The sequence below is a fragment of the Venturia canescens genome, chromosome 11, assembly GCF_019457755.1.
Source record: "Venturia canescens isolate UGA chromosome 11, ASM1945775v1, whole genome shotgun sequence".
NCBI classification, from domain to species: Eukaryota; Metazoa; Arthropoda; class Insecta; order Hymenoptera; family Ichneumonidae; genus Venturia; species Venturia canescens.
The window spans coordinates 10,584,588-10,603,953 of NC_057431.1; the positions used below are offsets into that span (position 1 = coordinate 10,584,588).

Here is a 19,366-nt window from a genome sequence, read left to right on the forward strand (position 1 = left end):
TCATCGGTCTTGCTAAAGAGTCAAAATCTGCGAAGATTTATTTGAAAAACAGAACGTTTCAACAATCTTTCGCAACGTTTTTATTGGTTTGTGGGAAAAAGAAATTATATGGGAAGAAATTACTGTAACGATTAGTCATTAGCATAAATTTGCTTGAAAAAAAATCAATGAACAATCGGAAAGCGCTTTTTCGTTAAATCATTATAAAAAACACAAATAGAACCAAATGTAAACGAAGCTCCAGTAATATTTACGGGCTTAAAAGAAATCTTTGGCACTGAAAATGATCTCCCTTTCAATTTCAACTAATCCCACGAAGCTTTGGTAATTAAAATTAAGAAAATTGAACTTATAATATTGAACATATGGTATTTATACTTTTTCTAAAGTAGAATAAAGCGTAGTTCATTTAAAAAATAGCAATTTTTGTTTCTGTGTCGATATACTAATGGGTATCCTTAATTTACGGAAATACAAAAACATTCGTCCAAAACGGTAATTCAAAAGGAATCCCTTGAATTATCATTGCGGACAATTTCAGCACGAGTTGCTACTTCACATGTTTTTAGAGAACAATAAAGTGCTCAGGAAACAGTATGTTTCTCCAAGTAACTGGCGATATCGAATACGCTGCTTGGGGCCATATAGGGACCATTGAAAACGCAATGAACCGTCGTACTCTCACCGTATTGGAGTCCAGACAGCAACTGCAACATTAAACTCATTTCATTCAAATCCAAATAATTTTTAATGGCAGTAATTATTATTATTATTATTATAATCAAGACGAATCGTTTTCAACGCAATTTTAAGGTTTTGTTTGCTTTTAATGTGTTGTTCAAATTTTCGAAAAAAAAAGAAAATTTTGTTGTTTCGAACCATCGCAAGAGTCATCAAGGTCACGTGACTCTCTCGCAGGCGAGAGTCGCGTCTCTCGAAGTAAAATACACTGTTACATGGTCGCTGACAAGATCTCTGATTTCTTGGCCAGTTTTTTATTTCAAATCCGGATCTGGCTTCTTCAGTAGTATAAAATGTGTATCGAAATTAAGAGTGCCTTAAAACTGTCATGGCGCAAACAAACGACCTCGTATTGTTTCATTATTTTTCGTGCGAATGAAAAGAAAAACAGGATTAGAGAATACCACACCTGGAATGGTGTAATTTTTGAAAAGATTTTGTTGTTGACCTTCTTTTTTGCTGATTCGTTTCAGAGATCGATTGTGATTTTGAATAGTTATCATCCCAACATCGTGTTACGAAATTACATTCAAGGCCTTAAACTCATGCATTCAGTGCAAAATTCAACGTCCAATTTTCTTTTTCATTACTGATATCGTAATTTAATAGCAAGAATATGAGTTTTTGGCAGAGCCGAATTCACTTGAAAAGAAAAAGTTCCAAGTTCCTGTTTATTAGAAAACACCTTTCATGCTATTCACACGAGGCAAAAGGGTTTATCAAATTCATAATTCGTTTTGTAAAGTATAATAAAGCCAATGTTGATGAAAATATATGAAGAACAAATGAACGTACCTTTGGCGTAAGTAAGAAATATTGGCATCCGGATTGTTCGGTGATTTTTACGATCAAGTCGAAAACTCGTCGCTCGTTAGTGGAGTCCATTCCCTGAAAAAATAATACAAAAAATTGAAAAATCCAAAGATATGACAAAAGCACTGAGTAGAGTGGATATTAAAAGAAAAAATAAATATAAAACAGCCTCCAACATAAAAACAGAAAATCGAATTCTATTTTTCTGAAATTATGCGACTGACCTGGTTGATTTCATCAACGCAGCGGAAAGGTACAGCCGAAAGTTCTTGAAGTGCAATCATGTAAATTGCTGTGGTAACAGCTCGTTCACCCCCACTTTGCCGTTGTCTCGTCAATTCTTGAAGTCCGTCGTCCTCCCGGAATCGAATCATTATGCTTATGCCATACTGTTCATACTCATGCTACGAAAGTACAGCGAAATTGAAAAAAAAAAAAAATAAAAATTAATTTTCCTCAAAATATTGAGTTTTCCGGAAAGTTAAATAAATTACAAAAAAACAAATTTTACATTGTTGAAATTTTAGAATGTATATTTCAGTCATAAATTTTGCATTTTTTTACTCGTACAAATAAGAAAAAAACGAGTTTCCAAAAGAACCGAAAATTCCTAAGAGAATACTTATTAGAAAAAAAAACTCACGGGGTTTTTAGGCGTTTTAAGTGAAACTTCTCCCAAGCATTCCATGAGCTCGAAATAAGCACTGAAATTCTTGTTTATTCGGTGAATAAGCGCTTCCAGTGCAGTTAACCAAAGAGGTCTTAGTTTTTCTATCTCCGTCACAATCTTATTTTCTTCCGTTTTCAACTTCTCTATTTCTTCTGTAGTATTACGAACATTTTCTTCAGTTTTTTCATAATTCCGAAGTACCTAGAGCACGAGATAAAAACTTCCTTTTAAATCATAGCTAAATCATTAAATTATCATAAAAGATTCTTATGGTTTTTATTAAATTAACGTAAATAGAAATGTCTGTAAAAAGTGATGAAATTTTAAACTTCCCCTCGCAATTACTTGCGTATGGACAACGACAGGGAATGAAACTATTCATCGATCTTGTGAATGATCTTTGAAAATCTACAAAATTAACCATCGCCTTTTCTTTCATTCTAATCAAATGTAAAGTGAAGTATTGAAACAATAAATAATTATTGTGCTACAATGGATCGTGTTGTAAAATTACAAATTACTCAAAAAAGATAATCACAGAAAATCAAAATAACTCTTCATTCATTGGAATCTTTTTTAAAACATAATTTTAAGAGACAGAGAGAGAGAGAGAGAGAGAGGACATAGAAAAAAATTCTTTAGAATTTTTAAAAATGATTATTAGACTTGTCCCCAAAATTCGATGCGTTTTCAACTAAAACTGGAGAGTAAAGTTTGCTAAACATTTTTTCCACTCCGTATTTCTTGTGAGAAAATAATTGGAATTCTATTTTCAACGAAGTGGATTCAAGAATTTGATTCTCTTACATGTTCATTTTCAGCGTTGTCGTCTCCGAGACAGTAAACTTCTGCCTCGGCATTCGTGATCGCAGCGTCGATGTCAACAACCGTGGACGGAAGTTTTGCGAATGCTGATTGAAAAGGCGCGAAGAGTGCGTCCGAAGGACACAAACCATCGGTACTGGCGAGCGCGCGATCGTAAGCCTTTTGGGTCTCGTTTCGCAATGTCGTCATTTCTTCGCCAAGCCTTTTAAACTCTTGCTCGACCCTGTGTCGCTCAGTTCTCAAATCTTCTGAATCGCATTTTTTCGTTGAGTGCATATCTCGTAAAAACTCGAGCTCCAATTTCCATTCATCGTGGCCCGATATGAATTTCGAAATGTCCGCAAACTGGCTGGTATATTTTCCGTACAGCTTCACCTGATCTTCCAATATTTTCTGCGAAAAACAAAAGTGAAAAATCATTTCTTCTTCTATGATTAATTTTTTGAAAAAATCTTCGACCAAAATATTCAGATCTGCATATCTTTATTCCCTGTTTTTGCTTGAATTAATTAACCAGTACAAGTAAACTTAATTTGATAAATTAAATTTATGAAATTTAATGGTGCACAATAAAAAATCGTTATGAAATCATTATTCATATCAAAAGACCAATGAGAAAAAACTTTGGTCCTCCATTTTCATTTTTCAAATAATAATTGTGAAAGAGATTTGTTCGATGAAATGGACAAACTGTTGATTCAGAATGGCCCGCAATAATTAGAAATCTCAATTTGTGTGATATCGAAACCTTGGCAGGCGATGCAGGCAAGAAATCAATATAATCTTTGAAAAAAAATAAATTCTAATAGAATTATTGTGTTCGTGAAAATCGAATCTTGCAAGATTTAAAAATTGCGTAGAAATTGGATGATACAAAATGAGGTGTTTTTTTGTTTTTCATTATTTGTTAGCTTCGCAAGATCATAAAAAGAGTTGAACATGTATTTACCCGTATTTTCGAAGAGGTAGCGGCCTTCACCGTCTCCATGCTCGGTATTTCCTTTTGCAAATAACGAATTTTATTTTCTATCATTGTGATTCGCCCTTTGAGATTTTGAATAGTTTGAATGTTTTTTTGGGATTCTCGTTTTGCTGAACGCAATGAATCAAGATCTTTATTCAGCTGAGCAATCTCATCATCGATTAATTTGAACTTGCTTCGAAGATTTTTTTTCTTTTCGTTCATATATTCAAGCCTGTTCAACACAAAACAAAATGTTAGAGTGAACATTGAATTATTTCTAAAAGAATCGTTTCGGCAATTTTTTGTCTACCAATTTCAATTGTCTACATTGAAAAATATACCAAAAAGGTACTTTAGAATTGAATGACAATCAATGAAAAATAAGGAATCTTCAATTTCGAAAAAAGTGCAAAATGGCGATTCAAAATTCCAGCCATACTTTTGCCGTAAAGCGGTTATTCTATTGTTGTCTTGGTTTATCGAAAGCATTCCGGTGCCAGTGACTGCGGAAGATCGAGTCGATTTTTCGCCCGAATATTTCGACGTGTTTATCGAGTAGAAGGTATTAGCTGAAAAATGATAGAAAAAATGGTAAAAAAATATGTTCCAATGACAATTAATATTGAAAGGTAAACAAAAGAGTTTTTTATTTGTAAAAGAAGGAATAAATAAATCCTATAACTCACCAGCGAAGAAAACTCGTATCTGATTCGGAATGTGTGCGATGTTTTTATCGACCATGGCTGATCCAACCGGAATGTTATGAATATTGTATTGTGAAATCAAATAGTTCATGATGGTTGGTGGAGCTTCGATAAAATCAACAAGATAATTCTCGAATCCGAAAGGGCGCAGTTGCTCGATGGGTACAATGGGAGTCCGGTCCACGTTTTTGTCCGGTGACTCGGAGATAACATTGATCGTGAGTTTTTTTTCATCCCTCAGGTATCTCATGAGTTTGTTCATGTCGCATTTATCTTCGCAAACGAACGCAACGAGATCACGTTGCGATATTATGGTCTCTAGGTGTCTCGTGTATCTGTCGTTCTTGACGTGAATCTTTAATAACATGGGCTCGTGGACCGGAGCTCTGAAAAGCTCCGGATGTTGTCGCAACCACATGAGACCTTCGTAGGCATCGTGATTTCTGGCTTTGAGGAGCTCGAGACGTTTCGAATCGACATCCGAAGCGGCTTTGATTCGCTCGGCAATTGCTAAAAAGTAGGCGATAAAGAATAAATAAAATTTGACGTTTCAGTTTCTCAGTAAAATCTGTTAGGTCCAGTGGAAAACTTCCGAATACAGAAATCGCAAATTTTTCGCTATTTTGAGTCCCTCAAACACGGTAAACGTACTTTGACTATTAAGTGCCATTTGGTAAGAAGAAGGTAGTTTTTTATTTGCTCATTAAACTTTTGTTTTGCTTTGGTGAACAATGCATTTCGTTATTTTCTTTGAAAAAGTCCTATCATTCATGTAAAAATATGAAAATACTGATTTTACAGTCCAAATCGACGCCAATGCTTGAAAACTTGGATACGACTAGGAGGATGATTGAATAATTTTAGTTGCCTCATAAAACGGGAATCGAAAGACATGAACTTTCCAGAAAAAATATTTCATATGTCCAAATTTCTCTGTAAATGGAGAGTGCAAGAAAAAATCTACAGAAAAGTCAAACGTCGATCTTTATAAGAACAACTATGGACAACTGTACGATTTTTGATTCCCAACATTTCGGATTTGAGACGGTTTTTTATATTCCACTCGTAATTCAATGTACTAATATTTTGAAAACTGTGGAAAAAATTACCAAAAAGTTTCCACAAAACACTAAGTTGATATTAAACTTACGTCCTATTTCGAAATCGACCTCTCTCTCGTCAGCTTCGATGGCAAATTTTCGATGCATCAAGTCATTAATTTTGCCGCTTTTTTTCTCGAGTTCCTTCGATATTGGATCTTGATTCTTTAGCAATGCTTCTTCTGAAAATAGAATTTATAAGAATTCATGAGATCTGGGTAACAGCGTCAAATTAAAATATTCATTACCAATCAATTGTAAGTACTTAAGCGTTATTACTGCGACTAATTGTTCGTCATTTGCATAAGTTTCATATGCTTTGTGCATACCTACAAATATTGATGATGATTTTTTTACCTGCGATAGTTCGCAATAGAAATGTTAGCTTGCATAAAGAAAATTTCTCTTTCTGCGTTCGAATAAAAGATTTCAGAAGTCAAACTCCTCGAAAAAAGGTGCGTGCAATCATTTTGTTCCATTTTTTTTCTTATATTATTCAATTAAAGAAGAAAAGAAACCGAAAAGATTGAGGAATTCATTATGTTGAAAAATAAATGAAAGAAAAAAACATTCTGCTTGTTTCTGTTTTCCTCTCTCCGGCTGTCCCATTTTCATTGTTTATTGAATAATTCCTGGCCAAACGTTCAGCCTTCAAACATCGGGTGGAGCCACCTGACTTCGCCTTCTACATATTGAGCAACAACATTGGCCATGTGACTCGGATGACAATAATACTAGTTTTTTGGAGAGGAGAATGACGTTGATTTATCAGAGTCCAGACAGCCAACGTATTATTTTCGTCGGACTCTGGTACACCGATCGGAATGTCGATAAGTCGAAGTGTTGCAAAGCTCAAAAGCTCCTGCTCAGTGATCGTTCACTTATCGTTGTCGGTGACTTAAAATTATAGTACAATTTCGATAAAAACTCATACCGGATCCCATTTCTTCGATGATAACTTGCAGATCGTTTTCTAGTTTATTTTTTTGCTGCCCAAAACCAGTGATCTCGCGATCGCGATTCTTTTCCGATTCAGCGTGTTGCTTGAGTTTCTGCTGTTCTTCTGTAATTTCTGCTTCCTTCTCTTGCAGTCTGTCGACCGTTTTATCAGCATCGTTAATTTTCTTTTGAAGCTCATTTTGCTGGTTACAAAAGAACAACAACAATGAATACACGAAGATGCGAAGTTAATCAAGTGAACTGATTATGTGAACCTGCAAATACTCACGTAGCTTTCCACATTCTTTTGGAGATGTTTGATGCGCACTTCATATTTTCTTATTTCTTCATCGATCGGTTTCAATTTTTCATCCAATTTTTTAACCTCAGCCGCAGCTTTGTCACGTTCCTCTTTCGCCTGTTAATTATTGAAATTTATGAATTGATGAAAACTGAAATGGAATAAAAACTGAATTCATTGTCCCCAGTCACATTTGAAACTTGTGAGTTTTCAGACACTTGTGAATCCGTTTATAGGGATGATTTGACATCGGTATAAAGTTACACAAATCAAATGGAGAAACCTATAATACAGCGGAAACTTATTGTGAACTGAACTTTTTTTTTATAAAAATTTAAACAAAAGTGAAAAAATTAGTAAAAACAATGATGGAAAAAGTGAAGGACCAAAATGTACTGCACTCACATCACAGAGATGTTTTCTACTGATATCATAACGCATCCAAGCTCTTTTCTGTCGAAGACGGGTGATTTTTTCTTTGTATTTTTTCAGTCTTTTAATGGCGCCCACAATTTCTGCCATTCCTTCGAGTTTTTTCGTCTCTGACTGCAGAAACTCTTTTCTGTTTTGCGTCTTTTCGGAGTTTGTTTTGACTAGGTTGCTCAACTCCTTCAGTTTGGTGTGGTTTTCGATCAACGATGGATCACCAACCGATCTCTGCGTGTTCTCCAGCAGTTGCTGTGCATTCATACCGGAAAAATCTTGCACTTTGTCCTGAGGTAGCAGCTGGCAGAGATTATCAACCTGGCAAAAATTTGAATTTTATTGTAAAAATACACCGGCAAGTTTGCATGCAATTTTGGGAATAATAGTTCACGTTTTTTACATGGATACCATATTTTTTTTTAACTTATGGTTCCTTTTCTTGAATGAAAGACTAGCAAAAAAGTTTGAGAACCCAAAAAAGTATGGTTTTCCAAAAGTACTAGAAAATTCCAAAGGCATGCTTGTAAGAATAAAAAAGAATTTTCAAAAAATCGATATCTGTTTTATAGAACGTGTTTTTCTCAAAGCATGATTTTTCAAAATGACCCACAGACTTGAATCATTTTTTATTTTTTATTTAAATTTCTTAAAGTATCTTAAACATGACATTTCACAGTAAAATATGTACAGAATTTTCTATGGGTTCATTCAAACACTTTTAATCAACAAATAATCATTCCTTTTTTCATGTCGCCATTTAAAAATATTTTTCAATCATAATTTTTTCCCCCGAACCTCCTCAAATATTATTATTCTATTATCTTTGATTCCACCAGAAAAAAATTTTTGTCAAAAGTTTTGTTTTGAGGCCCTAAAGTGGTTTTATCCCTTAGAAACTTTTGAAAGTTATCAGTCAAATATTTATTGGACAAATGAATAATATAAAAATATTTACTTGAATATGGAGACTTTCCATAAGATGCATGAGACTTTTTTGCGAAACGGGTTTTCCATCTACGGTCCAGGCATTTTCGTTTTGGAGATTGAAACGTCTGACGATTCGATAATTAGAAGTCTCCGTGTTTTTAAGATCAATTTCAATCAAAGCATTATTACAGCCGTTTTTCACATAATGACTCAGCGTATTTCCTCGTCCAATAACCGATGGTTTACCACCAAGTCCAAGAACGATAGCAGACACGATTGTCGACTTCCCTGTTCCATTCGGGCCGGTTATAACGTTCAAATTGGACCCAGGAATGATCACAACTTTATCGTAAGTGCTGCCAATAAAAAACCACAAGGATTGGAATTGAAAGTTTTTCTTGTATGTAAAAGTTTTTATACTTTTGATGAGTAGAATTCATGTGTCAAAACGACGTTCAACTCTTTCAAAACATTTTCTCTTCTATGCAGGTCATTCGAGCACCCAAAATGAAATAAATTGTTTAAGACATTGGCGAATCTAAAAAAGTTTATTAGAAAATTTGGCTGTATTGAAATGAGGTGATAAAAAAGTCAGTTCAAAAATTTTCAACCATCAACACATTCTCTGAAACATCAATGCATAAGTTCTTGACTTATGTAAAACAGAACAAATGCGATAGCACAATGTCTTTCAAAGAAATAATTTGCCACTCTTTCATATAATTTAAACTAAAAAAATACAGAGCAAAATTCCTGTTTTACTGCAATTCAAAAGCTTAAAGGTATTAACTGCTGAAATATTCAAGTTGACTGTCTTGTTGTTTTATCAGCATAGCGAGTACAATATTCAATTCATCCAGAAAAATACAAACATTTCACAAGTTTTGTGACATTTTACTTGCATCTTGAACAAAGAACAAACGGAATCTTGCACGATTTTATTAAAATTGACCTTGTTAAATGATTTATTATAATTCAATTAGAACATTGAAAATCATTGGAAGTTCAAAAATAAAAGATAGGAAAATTGCAGATTTGAATCAAGTTTCTACGAGAATTTATTGAAGCTACAAATTTCGAAATTCGTTGGCTTCTAGGTTCAAGAAAATATCTAGGCATACTCCATTTCAGGCTTTGTGAAAATTTGACATTCTGAATACGTAAAAAAATTGAGCATAAAAAGTGAATTTTTCAGCATCACTAAAATGATCCGGTTAAATCAAGACCCATGATGAATGATACCAATATTTGAAAACATTGTTTCACTAGAATCAATAATGAACATTGTGAAAATTACATTGTAATGTTTTGAAACATACCGCATCGTTATTTTTCAAGTTCTTTGAAAAACAAAAGACATGGTAAAAAATTCTAAGATTGTAATCCCGAATGACATCGTGGTAATCAATTTAATTGAAATAAATATGACATTGAACAAAAAATCCATTCGATATACGTGTAACATTGAAATATTAATCGAGCATTTAATGATTTTCTAATAACTCGATCATTGATCATGAATTATTTAATTCTACAACATTACAGTTATTATTTTTTGGGATCTCACAAATCCAGTCGACAATGTTAAGATTAGAAAAAAAAAGATGAAAAAAGGTTATATTTACACAAAATTTTCGAGATAAATCCGCATTATCATGCCTCGACTTTTTGCACTCGATGTTTCTCCTGCTTCTTTATCCCGATTCATTTTTTAACATTTATTTTAAAATCTTTTAAACAATTTGTCTAAAGACAAAATACGAAACCGAAAGGTAATGAGTTTTATGTGAATCATGTGGATTGTTTATTTTTTTGTCCTGCGATTCCTGCGTTGTCCCGCGAAAACGTGTTTGGTCTCCTCGCCCGCCCCTTCAACGGCTTCAACGAGCAAGCACAGCGCCATCCGAGTTCTTTGACAGCGCCGACAGCGCCAACTCTGCAATTGGCACTACAATAAATGCTAACAAATATAATTTTGTTCCATATCGATTTCGTCAAAACGAAAAATTACAGCGAAAAAGGATGTTTTTCATGCGCTGAAAAGAGTCGGAAAATTTGCCTCAACAATTCATTCAACGAGGAAAGTTTTTGAAAATTCGAGAAATATTGTAAGACTTCGCTGACACCGGAATTCCAGCATAGTGTAATCCCAAGGTGTCAACAGATTGTGATAACTGTACCAAAACAGCGATTTGTTTAACTTATTTTCTCGGAAATTTAATAATAGTAATCGGACAAATTTGGGTTTCGAGAAATTAGCTCATCGTTCACGAATAAAAAAATTAACCACGTGCTTGTGCCGGTAAACACTTTTCCGCGCTAAAATCCCACCTAACCGGTCCTTACAGATATAGCAGCAAAATTCGGAACTCAATTTTTTCAGCATCAACGCTTTCGTGCGACGAAATGTTGTACTAAGACGCCGTGTAACTCCAGTAACTCCCTTTTTTCCTCCAGTCGCAACAATTCAGAGATGCAAGGTTATGTGAAATTTGTAAACAAACAGACAAGCAAACAGACCAAAAACAAAGTACGTTCAGACGCGCAAGCACAAAAAATGTCACAAGAAACGGACGGTTGGTGTTAGCATAACGCTCGCAGAATTGTATAAACGCGACGTTTCAACAATATTTCCTCTATTTTCTTAAATTCCTTTTTTGTTTTTCAGAACTTGTCATCGGCTCTTTGGAGACCATGTCCGACGACACCGCCGAATGTGACTACGAGATTCATAAGGAAGATTCTCAATTCGACGAAATCATTGGTCACGTTGAAGACATTTTTTTAGGTATTTAATTTTGATAAAAATACCGAAAACTATTACGTCAAAAATATGGAAATTTTCCACTTTTTATTCTTGTTTTTTAGACGACGATTTTCAAAAACTTAACCTCCAGTTTCTTGACAAATATTGGCAGGAATTCGAACCCGGGGAGGAAAACAAGTTAATTTATATGGACATTTTTCAGATATACGTGAGTTTTAGCATATTTTTGAAAAACTTCACAAATTTGGAGTATTATTTGAATGACTTCCATTTCGAAAGCCCACGTGGAACAAGTTCATACCATACAGCATTTTCATTCATGTTTATTCATTTTTTATTTTCAATAAGATTTTTGAAAACGATTTGCAATTACAACCTTTCATGTTGACTTTGACATTTGGATACGTTATTGAACATCGAAGTGGTTCATTGCAAAAATTTTCAGAACCAAGCCATTGAAAATTATCTCAACAAACGTTTGCACGAGTCCATACCCTCATTTTCAATGGAATCCTTTATGAATCAGCTCAGGTAAAAAATCCCAGATTTTCACAAAGGAAAATTGCACGTACATGAACTCGTATATTGATTTTTTATTCATTTACAGAGAAAAATCTCCCAACTTGGATGGAGAGATTTTTGAGATTTTGTCCACAGTCACGGATTTTTTGGCTTTCAAAGAAATGATTCTTGATTACAGAGCTGTGAGTAATTTTTCTGAAATTTTTTATAAATTTGCTCTAAACTTTTGAATTATGTTCCTTGACTGAAAATAAAATCAAATCTAAAAAAATACATCTATCTTTTAACCCTATAAAAGTCCCAATTTTATCTAAAAAAATTTCATACTTCGGACTCTTTCTTTTAACGTTCGACATCTTGAAAAACAAAAAGAAAAATATTTTTTATAATCATTTTAAATAATCACTGCTGTGATTAGTTATATATAAATTGTTGATAATTTTTGAATGAATGATTATCAATTTTCATAAGGATCTCAAAGGTATCATATTTGACGCAACTGTCAAAATTTTAATGCATTCGATAAGCATGAAATTGTCCAATTCAGTCTGCAGTTTGTGAAAAATTGAGCGTAAATGATATAATGTGTTGGAACAAGTCACTGACATTGAAAAAAAAATCTTTGAGGGTAAAAAACGTTGAAAAATTCATAGGTGAAGGAAGGAATGGTCCAGGATCTGAGTTCAGGAATCACAGTAAAATCGCTGAATTATTCGGACGGCAAAGCGGACAAAACTAGCGATTGAAAAGGAGCAAGCACGAATTCCGTATTGATTAAGCAATTTTTCCAAAAAAAAACTGATTCCGTCCATATGTAAAAATAATTTAAGAAATAAAAGGCTGCATTTTCACCTCGAGTACGAACCTGAGAATTTTTTTATTGAGAAAAAATGTTTGAAGGTCAAAATGGAAATTTTTTTACATAATAATATTTAATGCATGAGAATCTCCATTTGTACGAGGCGACTATTGGTTTCGTTGGGCATACGATATGGCAGAGTCCCAGCGAAACTCGTGAGCGCTCGGGCTTGTTCTCGGAGATCTCGAAGCTGTTCGTCCCGTGCAATTTCATCGCCGGGCTCGGTCGACCTTAATTTCTGATACTGTTTATACAAAATCGTCATCGTCGCGAGTAAAACTTCGGACAGTGTGCCGGCGACTTCCGGTGAAACACGTTTGAGAGCTGTCACACGCTCGTCTACTTCTTTCACGTGAGCAGGGAGCAGTTTCGAATCGGCGATCGTCTGGAACGATTATTTTTCATTAAAACAAATGCTTTCGAAGCTTGTTCAGTTGTATTGAAATATTATGGTTCAAGTAACTTCGGTGCATTGCACAGCGACTCCAATAATCATAAAAAATGGATAAAAATTACGATTTTAGTGAAATGGGAAAGTAGTGATATCAGGAATAAATGATGGACATCGAAATCACTAATAAAGCGATTGTTAGTTTTCCCAAGACCCCAAAACGCATTTCAAAACAGTCCCAATAGTTTTTTTTCTGTTTGAAACGTTTTCCTCGTTTTACAGGAATTTCATAAAAACGCATTAAAAGTGTCACAGTATAATCCACCGATCTTTTCGTCATGGAACAAACGAAGAAAATGGTGTATATTTGAACCGAATTATCGCACAAAAACATTTTTGATAGAAAAAAAAATTGAGGTTTTTTCGTCTTCGTTGTGAAGTTCGTGTCGGGGCAAGTAGATTTTGGGAATGAAAATAACGAAAAAGGGAAAGCTTACGTTCAAAGCGCTCTGATACTGTTCATTGTGGAATTGATCGAAAAAGACCATGAGATCGCGGAGAGTGTAAAAAGCAGCGACTAATTCGGCGGACGCTTGAATTGCGATGCCCTGATATCGGAGGCTGATTTCTGCGGCCGATGTTTGAAGGCGCGATCTCAAGGAGCCCGGAGAGTCCCTTTGACTGACGACTTGGGCAAGCAACATGCACATGAGACTCAAAACTTTATCATGGTTGCCGGCAAGGTCGTACATCGCTACTGCGTCTTCCAAAAGTCCTTTCCGATACAAAGTATCAGCGCAAATATTTATTACGTCCTCCGTATTTATTTGGAATTGATCCAGAATCCCTGGCAATCGACGCTCGCGCTCGATTTTTCCTACGAGCAAGGAACGACTCGCTGGCGATGCGTCAACCACCATTTCCGCTGCGGATGCTGCAAACATATTCCGGTCGTGGGGATCTTTCATGCAGCTGGAAAACAAAGTTTTTTATTGTAGAAAATATTTAAAATCGATTTGCGCAGTTCTGAGAATTGTGGAGAAAATGAAGATTTCACTCGAGCAGCTTTTCGGGGATATTTGAAAGTATCTTTGGGCATTTAAGGATAGAACAAATTTTAAGGCTGCACGGAGAGACTCTTATACGAATTTTCGTATAAACGAATTTATACGAATATTTCGGATGAATTTGCTATGTTTTGTAGCAGCGCTGTTCTATATCGCCATTCTATTACATTTCACCAAAGTGAATAGTAATTTTGATGCCGAAAGCAGTTCTCTCAAGTTTTTTACTATGTACGACAGGCAAAATTTAGGTCTGCGACATTCTTACATCGAACGATGTATCGATATCTGAATGTCACTCCAGTCTTTGGCGAAATGTGAAAAATTGGTGAATTGGACTGGACAAATTGCTTGAAATTTTACTATGTGCCACTGGTTAATTTTCACGTTTATACTCGCAATGCCTCAGATAATTGGTGGGCGCATGAATTTTGCTATGTTATTGAGCAAAATTCAGTGTGGTAAAAAGGAAAATACGAAATTATGCAATTTTTCGTATAGCACAGAGAAACGACTGCTATGTTATCTCCTAAATTTTCATCAAATCATTTCATTATTTACTATGTTTTTGGTTGAAATTCGCTCGGTGTTCATTTTTGATGTAATACAGCGCGTTATTTACTATGAAGTGTGGTAATGGTTTCCCAAACTTTTGCATTATTTGACACACTCTGTAGCGATTATTATTATAATATCGATGTGGTCCGACGTTACTATAAAAACATAGTAATTTTTGCTATAAAAGTCTCTCCGTGTGTTCAAAAGTGTTTTCTGAGAGAATATTCAAAGTTCAGAGATATTTGAATGCTTAATTTTTTGGAGACGTTTGTGCAGTTGTGAGAACATTAAACTGTTCCTAAACGCTTGTGCAAACTCGCCGAGCTCTCTGAGATCACTCACCGCAACAAGAACAAGTAATGAAGCGTTTCTTTGGGATCTGACGATTCGAATCTCTTCACGTAGAGTAAAATGAGGCGAGCCAAATTCAAGCGTTTCGCAGGAGGTTTGTCGGCCGGGTCAACTGTAATCAGAGGTGCCAGGACGCTTTGACTCGTTGCTAACAAACTGTGCTCATGTAATGCTGCTGCCAGGTGGACCGCATGAGGCAAATGTCGTGCTCCTGCACCTCGAGCGAGAAACTCAATCGCTGCTTCGAATTGACCAGTAAGGAAGAGCATTGAAAAGTAGAGGAATGGCTGCTCGTGTGCATGGTAATACGCTTCACCTGAAAAATTAGCAAAAAGTATATTTTCAATAGTCTAAAGTTTGCGTATTTAATTTAAAATTGCAATAGCCAAAAAAACATAGAAATCAGATTTTTTTAATAGTTAGGGTAAATGATTGTTTAACTGTTTTCAAATATCGTTAGAAATTTTGAGATTCAATTTTTAAAGAAATTGAACAATTTGAAAATCCGTTGCAAATTTATATTCTATGGAACTTACAACTGAACAGTGATGCAAAACATTTTTTGGAGTCCCCGGACAGTTCGATATTAATTTTCATTGAATAAGGAGATCGAAAATCACTCAAATCTTTTTTCGAGCCTGAAGGCTTTTTTAAATGCAACAGTAACGTTTATACACTCTTCGTTTTTTGTTAATGCTGAGAACGACGCTCGACAAAGTCGTCTGCTGTGATTATTTGAAGAGGGAATTATCATGGAACGAAAAAAATACTCAAAAAAAGAACGCAAAACGACGTTTTTTTAAGTCAGAATGTAAGACGAGTATTTGGATAAAATTACCATAAACTTCAAGAATCGTAGTCTGCAAATGATCCAGAGTCAATTTGTTTTCAGAGTCAGTTTGTTCGCGCACCTGACAGAGTTTCAGCCATAGATAATCATCGGCAGTGGACATAACTTCAGAATGTAAATCGTCGGGATCGCAAGGGACGAGAGCGCAGTAAGCGGCTCTTTTGTAAGGATCGGTGGAGGATCTAACGTGTTTACGATAGTGAAGTTTGAGAACGGATTCGCCTCGAGGGCTCGGTCTTTTCAATGGATCTTCGATGGCTTCTTCGAGAGCTTGTCGGAACTCTTGATAGGGAACGTCGCACTGATCGAGGCATTGGAGAGCGGCTTTTAAATCGCCTGTTCTCATGCAGTAATAAACCAGTGGCCACAAAGGTTTGTCTTCGATAGCGGCGTCTTCCAAATCTCTATAATTCTGGACTCTGACACCAACGAAACTTTTGACCAGCGGTAGAGTCCCTGGAATTCCACCTCTCCGAGCTTGTTCCAAATTTTCGCTGATGAACGAATTCATGAATTCGCGATAACGATTTTCCAGGTAATTTCTCGACTGCTCGACCAGCTTCGCCTCCACTGGGCTACTGCAACGCGACTTTATTTGATCGCCTCGCGGCGTCAATGGAATGTTCACCATACACCACACCATTCGCCACATGTCCTCGATTTTTCGATCATTGAAACTTTCAGCTGCTTTTGAAAACGCCGCGAACAAATTCGGCCTCGTTATTCCACGCAACACGTGGTCGTTGTAATTTTGTAACTCTTTTGCGTATGCCATCTCGACGTTCGACAAACCACTCGCTGTCGTTCCTGCCAATTTCGTTCGCTGCGGTGTCCCTCTCAAATCCACCAACTCACCGGACGGCGCTGTCATTGCATTTATTATCTCATAACGCATTTGCTTCCATTCACCCAACATGTGCTCCATTTGCTGTACTCTGTTCAACTCAAATGTCTAGGAAAATATAAAAAAATAACAAGATGTTAACACATTGAGGACAAAAATAATTGTACAGCTGATTCCTATAACGATTTCTAAATTTTCCTATAACTTTTGTCGATATATTCTGGGAATCAGATTCTGCCATGGAACAGTAAATGAATCGATCCTTGGGCACTTGAATTGGTACTTATCGAATGAATAACTGTTAAACTATGAAAAACTCTTAATTTACTGTTAACAAACACTTTTTGGAAAAAAAAAATATATGTTGTAAAATATTGTTGGCAGAGCTACCAAGATCGTTTTCACACTTTTTCAAGCAATATGCAAGGTTCTAATAACGCATGTTGCGCTGTAACGGAGATTAAGATGTCAAAATCCAACATATCTTGCTTCAAAATTTTTTCATTTTATATTAAAAATTGTGACCAGTGTTTGATGAATGTAGACTTGTTTTTTGATGCACGATTTGTCTCATATTGATACGATCTATGTATTTTTAAATGAGTCATAATTTCAGCAAAGTTTGGTAATTAAAACCTGTTTGAAACTATGGAAAAGAAAAAACTTGGCTCTATGATCATTATTGAATTTTGTATCTCTTTATACTTGTACATTTACAGGATACTTGGATAAAATCTGAACAATAAAATAGTTAAATTTATCTTACGTCTTTGTGTACTTGCTCGATAATTGATAAGATGGCATTTTCCTTTTCATTTTTTAAATAGTTGACAATGTCAGTATCGGCAATAGGATCGAGTGGCTCAAACGTTCGTCTCGTGCTCAGAGAATTTAACTTTTGGGATATTTGTGGTAAATCTATGCCCCTCGAACCTAACAAAAAATTCCTGGAATGGAAAACGATTTGATTAGTTGCACCAGTATATTTTGTTGCAATAGAAATTCAAAAAATATTGAAAGCCGTCATTCTTGAGTATAGAATGTTCTAGATATTCAGAAGCATCATGAGCAATGTGAAGGATTTGAAATAAAATTTTAGAATAACAAATCATTTCTACAAAACCACATTTTTTAAATATTTCAACACTAATCGCTTATCAAATCACATTTTTGATACAAAAAGGTTTGCATCAAAAAATTTTAATGTTACAGAGAATTCTAGAGCTGCACAAATCATATTATGATCTTATTCAAAAAACCATTGCCGATAAGGAACTTCGAAGTAATATTCTTAGGAAATATATATCGATAATGAAAACTTATCTTGAAATATACAATTAGAGAGTACCGAATTCTTTAGAACTTAAACAAATGAAAATAACGAAAATAATTCAAAACGCATTCGAAAGATTCCGATATGTTCGGAAAAGTTGTCTCGAACCTACAAAAACTGGGGTTAAAATTTGAATAAAGAATAATAATGAAAAAAAAAGGAATTACGCTTGTGACTGATTATCCTGGGTTCCCGTTTGCGTTACCCGAGACCAGAGTTCATTAGAAGCTTCGAAAATTTGTCGAAGATTTCTCTCGACCTGGGGAAGTTCGCCGGTGCCTTCGACAGCAGCAGAAAGTTGTTCCGCTGATCGAAGTAAATCATTGAAATCCGAGTCGCCCATTTTATTTGACGATGTTACACTTTCATTTACAACACTAAACACCGTTTATTCAACATTTAAATCGTTTTACTTCTAGGAAAAGCAGAGGTTAGATTTGATTATTTTAAGCGGTCTTACGATACTACCCGGTGTGATGAGTTTTTCTAACCTCACTTACTGAATAAACGCTAACGGCCGCCGCGCCAAATTGTGGAAGAGCGGCGAATGTAAAAACTTGTGGCAGCACCAGCTTTTTTATGCGGGAAATTTGAACATACGAAGGGAGAATTCTCATAAAAATGTCATTTTCGCGAATTTTCATGTTTGCACGGGTCATTTTGACTAATAAAACTAAAAAAACAAATTTAACTCATCATATTTGTTAATTGGAATTTCCGTTTCGTGCAATAAATCGTAAGCAAACATTTTTTGTGGAAACAAATTTGTCGACAGTCTTGATCATGCACGATCAGCCTTGCAAGCGATTATTTTTGAAAAATATATAATGAAAAAATTTTTCATAAGCGTACATGATAAAAAATTCAGAATGTCCCATGACATTCGTTGAAGAAATAAAAAATTGTACCTTTTAGCAAAATGGGGACAATTTTTTTATTTAAAGAAATCGCAATGTTTCCGATTTCCAATAAATTTTTGACTTCGATGCCAAAGATATACAGTTGGAAAATGCTATTTTTGAAAAAAATTGGCGAATAACGATTTATTTTTAGTGCGTTTTTAATTTTACAATCATAATAAATATGAAAGTACTCAAATGATTCATTCAAAATGATCTTGTTTTATCCACGAATGATGAACATATTCGATTTAAAAACGTACAAACGAAAAAATTGTAGAAAGCTCACAAAGTGTTTTCTCTCGTTCTATATTAAAAACTCTTCGAAAAATCAAATACTTGGTTTTCAAACTTGCCAATTTTTTTCAATCAATAACGAAAAATTAAATTTAAGGTAACTTACTGTACTGCGTGCTAGTCAAATGAGTGCTAAATTTTCAAAACGTTTTTAAATCAAGTTTAACGTACAGATTAAACGTATTGTTAGTAGATATGCATTAAAACATATTTTATTAACG

General features: G+C 34.9%; 3 protein-coding genes across 3 annotated transcripts; 1 reads left to right on the forward strand and 2 right to left on the reverse strand.

The window, feature by feature from the left end:
- Positions 1-5: 5 nt before the first annotated feature.
- SMC5 (structural maintenance of chromosomes 5) lies at positions 6-10,353 on the reverse strand. Its single transcript, XM_043431865.1, has 14 exons — positions 10,036-10,353; positions 8,439-8,766; positions 7,463-7,801; positions 7,046-7,174; positions 6,752-6,959; positions 5,868-5,999; positions 4,700-5,227; positions 4,453-4,582; positions 3,999-4,245; positions 3,032-3,442; positions 2,198-2,425; positions 1,779-1,958; positions 1,537-1,629; positions 6-707 (listed from the first exon to the last, which is right to left on the reverse strand). Exons 1-14 carry the CDS (start codon positions 10,116-10,118, stop codon positions 585-587), a joined length of 3,159 nt encoding a protein of 1,052 aa, XP_043287800.1. The 5' UTR covers positions 10,119-10,353; the 3' UTR covers positions 6-584.
- Positions 10,354-10,566: 213 nt separating this feature from the next.
- LOC122417935 (ADP-ribosylation factor-like protein 2-binding protein) lies at positions 10,567-12,559 on the forward strand. The gene is made up of 7 exons (XM_043431867.1): positions 10,567-10,712; positions 10,794-10,986; positions 11,079-11,198; positions 11,279-11,385; positions 11,623-11,708; positions 11,785-11,881; positions 12,353-12,559. Exons 2-7 carry the CDS (start codon positions 10,884-10,886, stop codon positions 12,443-12,445), a joined length of 606 nt encoding a protein of 201 aa, XP_043287802.1. The 5' UTR covers positions 10,567-10,712; positions 10,794-10,883; the 3' UTR covers positions 12,446-12,559.
- LOC122417934 (nuclear pore complex protein Nup93-like) lies at positions 12,558-19,218 on the reverse strand. Its single transcript, XM_043431866.1, has 6 exons — positions 18,117-19,218; positions 17,383-17,563; positions 15,761-16,724; positions 14,914-15,238; positions 13,447-13,921; positions 12,558-12,943 (listed from the first exon to the last, which is right to left on the reverse strand). The coding sequence occupies exons 1-6, from the start codon at positions 18,290-18,292 to the stop codon at positions 12,632-12,634; spliced, it is 2,433 nt and encodes an 810-aa protein (XP_043287801.1). The 5' UTR covers positions 18,293-19,218; the 3' UTR covers positions 12,558-12,631.
- Between the last annotated feature and the right edge of the window lie 148 nt (positions 19,219-19,366).

Bases quoted from the DNA above. Each gene is read 5' to 3' on its own strand.
- LOC122417935 (XM_043431867.1), top strand. From the start codon at position 10,884: ATGCAAGGTTATGTGAAATTTGTAAACAAACAGACAAGCAAACAGACC. The intron at 11,386-11,622 runs GTGAGTTTTAGC...AAAAATTTTCAG, and splicing joins TGGACATTTTTCAGATATAC to AACCAAGCCATTGAAAATTA. The intron at 11,709-11,784 runs GTAAAAAATCCC...ATTCATTTACAG, and splicing joins TCCTTTATGAATCAGCTCAG to AGAAAAATCTCCCAACTTGG.
- SMC5 (XM_043431865.1), bottom strand. From the start codon at position 10,118: ATGAATCGGGATAAAGAAGCAGGAGAAACATCGAGTGCAAAAAGTCGA. The intron at 6,960-7,045 runs GTGAGTATTTGC...TTTTGTAACCAG, and splicing joins AAAAGAATGTGGAAAGCTAC to CAAAATGAGCTTCAAAAGAA. The intron at 5,228-5,867 runs GTAAGTTTAATA...CCTACTTTTTAG, and splicing joins GGTCGATTTCGAAATAGGAC to CAATTGCCGAGCGAATCAAA.
- LOC122417934 (XM_043431866.1), bottom strand. From the start codon at position 18,292: ATGGGCGACTCGGATTTCAATGATTTACTTCGATCAGCGGAACAACTT. The intron at 13,922-14,913 runs GTGAGTGATCTC...TTTGTTTTCCAG, and splicing joins CATTACTTGTTCTTGTTGCG to CTGCATGAAAGATCCCCACG. The intron at 12,944-13,446 runs GTAAGCTTTCCC...TAATCGTTCCAG, and splicing joins AGTATCAGAGCGCTTTGAAC to ACGATCGCCGATTCGAAACT.